This window comes from Arachis ipaensis, chromosome B06 (genome assembly GCF_000816755.2).
Source record: "Arachis ipaensis cultivar K30076 chromosome B06, Araip1.1, whole genome shotgun sequence".
Taxonomy (NCBI): domain Eukaryota; kingdom Viridiplantae; phylum Streptophyta; class Magnoliopsida; order Fabales; family Fabaceae; genus Arachis; species Arachis ipaensis.
Window position 1 is genome coordinate 472168 of NC_029790.2, and position 3291 is coordinate 475458.

Genomic DNA, 3291 nt, shown 5'->3' on the forward strand with positions numbered 1-3291 from the left:
TACAAACTGAAATTCAAAATTTCAACACTTATTTAAACAAATTAATGAATATATTAAATATCTTTTAATGATGTGTTAAATGTCTATATAAGTTATAAAACTCTTTTATGAGATATAATTCTCTCAACAAGAAATAATTAATCTATCTAATAATATACCAAACATTCCACTAACTAAAGAAGAGTTTGTTACTCTAACATGCATTGACACTTGCTTGTTGAGTTAGCACAAAAACCCTAAAGCTATATTTGGAATTTTTTAAGAGGATAAACCATAAACTTTTGGTTAAAAATAAATGAACAATTTTATATACCCAAACAGGGATATTTAATTTGTTTATTCTTCATAATTATAAAACTGCTAGCCATAAAAGATGTATAGCAAATAATTTGTGATGAATATTGCGAGGTGCATATAGGACTGGAAGTGAGTCGAGTTGAGTCGAATTGGACCAAGTTCAAGTTTGACTCACTAAAATTAAGCTTGGCTCACGGCTTGATTTATTAATAATCGAGTCTATTTCTTAAGTTCAAGCTCGACTCACCAAAAACTCACGAGTTAGTTCGAGTTCATGAACTGACTCAAATAATAAGAATATAATCTATAATTTTATATCAATAAATTATAACTTATATATTTTAAAAAGATCAATTTTATATATTATTTATCTATCAATAAATTATATATAAAAAATAAATATAAAATTTTAAACAATTAAGATCATTAATATATATATATATATATAATCGAGCCAGCTCATGAGCTAATGAACCGAGCTTATCTAAACTTAAGTTTGGCTCATTTAATTTATGAGCTCAATTTCAAGTTCAAGCTTAGCTCATCAATAACTCACGAATTTAGCTTATCAAACTATTAACGAGTCGAATTCAAATTGACTCATAAATTGACTTGACTCACTTCCAACTCTAGGTGTACATACGATAATTTCAATCCATTTCAATATTAGTTATTTTTAGAATAACAGTTAACAATGCTACATTATTGCACTATTATAGCTAATTCATACTTTTACCACTATCCGGTACTAATAACAAACACCACAATTAATATATAGTACAAAATTATGAGCTAGTTTGATATAAGATAGAAAACAAAGGCGGAACGTTTTTTGTATTATTAGTGATTAGCATATCACAGCTGGGGGGTGGTGGCAACTGCATACAGCTGTCAAAGGTAGGCTAATAATACTTGTTACATAGTTCATCCTATTATTCCACATCCTTATATTGCATCCAATTTCATATATCACCATCTCTCCAAAGCCAAACTTGGCGGCAAGCCACTTTGCTAACCTTACATTCATGCATTCACTCTCTTTAATTTCCCTCCTCATCAATAATGCAACTCAGATTCTCAAATCAAATAATACTCTAAATGTAACACTTCAGATATTGTCGTATTTGATTTGATTTCTATTTGGTTCCACATATGTATACATATATATAGTCAACTCGGTATTTAATAATTAAGTCATACTCTAACTTCATTATTATAAATGTACAAAAAAGAATATAAGGCTATAGTTATTTTTTCACCCTTAGACCTAATAATAATAATATGACCCTGTAATATAATGATATGGTAATAGTGTTATAGTGCAGTAGGTGGCGATGGCTTAGATAGACATGGGATATATAGAGCATAATAATGCATGATAATCTCTCTCATGACCCGCACCAGTAAAAGCCAAGATAATAGCTGCTCATATAACACGGTCAAATGTCATACACGTAAAGCAACCTCTTCAGTCTTTGATTGCCATAAATGTTTCTTTGTTTCACGCCCAACTCTGTGTTGTTTGAGTAATCAAATACTACTATTCTCGAAGTTATCCACAATTGACTCGTTATTTTCTACTGGATATATTAAGGAGGATTATTCTCCAACTGAAAAAGGGACTATAATTATCGTCTCACACCCCATAGTTAAATAAAAAGTCTCGCTAGAGAGATAATGGACTATTTGTACAATATGTACAATGGGTTATTGAGTTATAAAATGAACATTTTTTATACTATTTAGAATAATAACTAACTCTAATACTATGTCATGATACCACTTATCCCAAAAATTTCAACTGATAGAAAAATGTAACACTAATGATTATATCTCTAATACCCCCTAAACCTCTATTGTACATATTGTACAAATATTTCATTGGCTCCTCATACTTCCTCTTAAATAAAATATACAAAAAATGATTACTAGCATGTAAGCTTAATCACAAAATGCGTGATATTAATATTCAATCTATCCTATATATAATTGTTAAAAAATAATCAATTAATTATTGTTAAATAAAAGTGCTTTAATAAATAAATTAATTCTTAATTATAAAGTGAGTCATAATACAAACATATTATATAGAGCAAAATATATTAAAATTAAAATTTATTTTTTTAGTTTATTATTTATGTTTAAAAAAAATATTATTCTCCTATATTTTTTTAGATGAAAATTCAGATGCAGTCAATTTTACGTAAAGTTGATATCTGAAGCTGAGTTTCCACCACTTTTTTAACTTAATCATACGTGAGTTTGGGTTAGGCAAATAGAGATAAGACACGTGGGGTTGGGAAGGAGGCTTGTTTAAGAGATTAATAAAAAGAAAAAGGCTTGTCTATGTGCTTTGCTTATCTATGCGCATGAAAGGCACTTGGATCCTCCTTAGCCAACCAAGCAACCTCTGCCTCCAGATGCTTCTAATGCTCATCTGCTTTAAAAGTTTTCTTCGAATTATGTGAAATTATATTTGGTGGAGGGGTAACTAAGACACCAAACTTTGTATCAAAATTGAGGTCTCTATTTGCGCGTATATATCACATCACAAAAATTGATGTCCCCACTTGTTGTATGTTTACATCTACAAATACATATATTCCCATACAATAATTAATTAATTAATATATACTCATCATGATGCTAACAACTTCATAGCTAGAGCCCCTGCCTCATCAACTATAAATACCAACTCCGATCCTCTGCTTCTCATTCAACACATACATACTTCTTCAAATAAAAATGGCTCTCTCTAAGCTTCTACTTGCTTCCCTTCTTGCTTCTCTTCTCATCATTCAACTTGTTCATGCCGATCACCAGGTCTTAATTGCTTTCAACATTCATCATCCTCTATCTACTTCTTTAATTTATGGTTTAACTAATTCATGCACTTGTTTATTCTGAAACTGCAGGCATACCAACAAACGCAGGGTTCTCTTCAGCAGATAGGTATACAAACAAATTAAAACTAAACATATAATATTTTACACA

At 29.8% G+C, this 3291-nt stretch overlaps 1 protein-coding gene across 1 annotated transcript in view; it reads left to right on the forward strand.

Moving 5' to 3' along the window:
* LOC107645314 (gibberellin-regulated protein 1) overlaps nt 2891-3291 on the forward strand; it is a 1177-nt gene continuing 776 nt past the window's right edge. The window contains exons 1-2 of the mRNA XM_016349313.2: nt 2891-3120; nt 3213-3249. Of these exons, the coding sequence (XP_016204799.1) occupies nt 3043-3120; nt 3213-3249 (115 nt within the window). The 5' untranslated portion in view covers nt 2891-3042. The remainder of the gene's footprint in view (nt 3121-3212; nt 3250-3291) is intronic.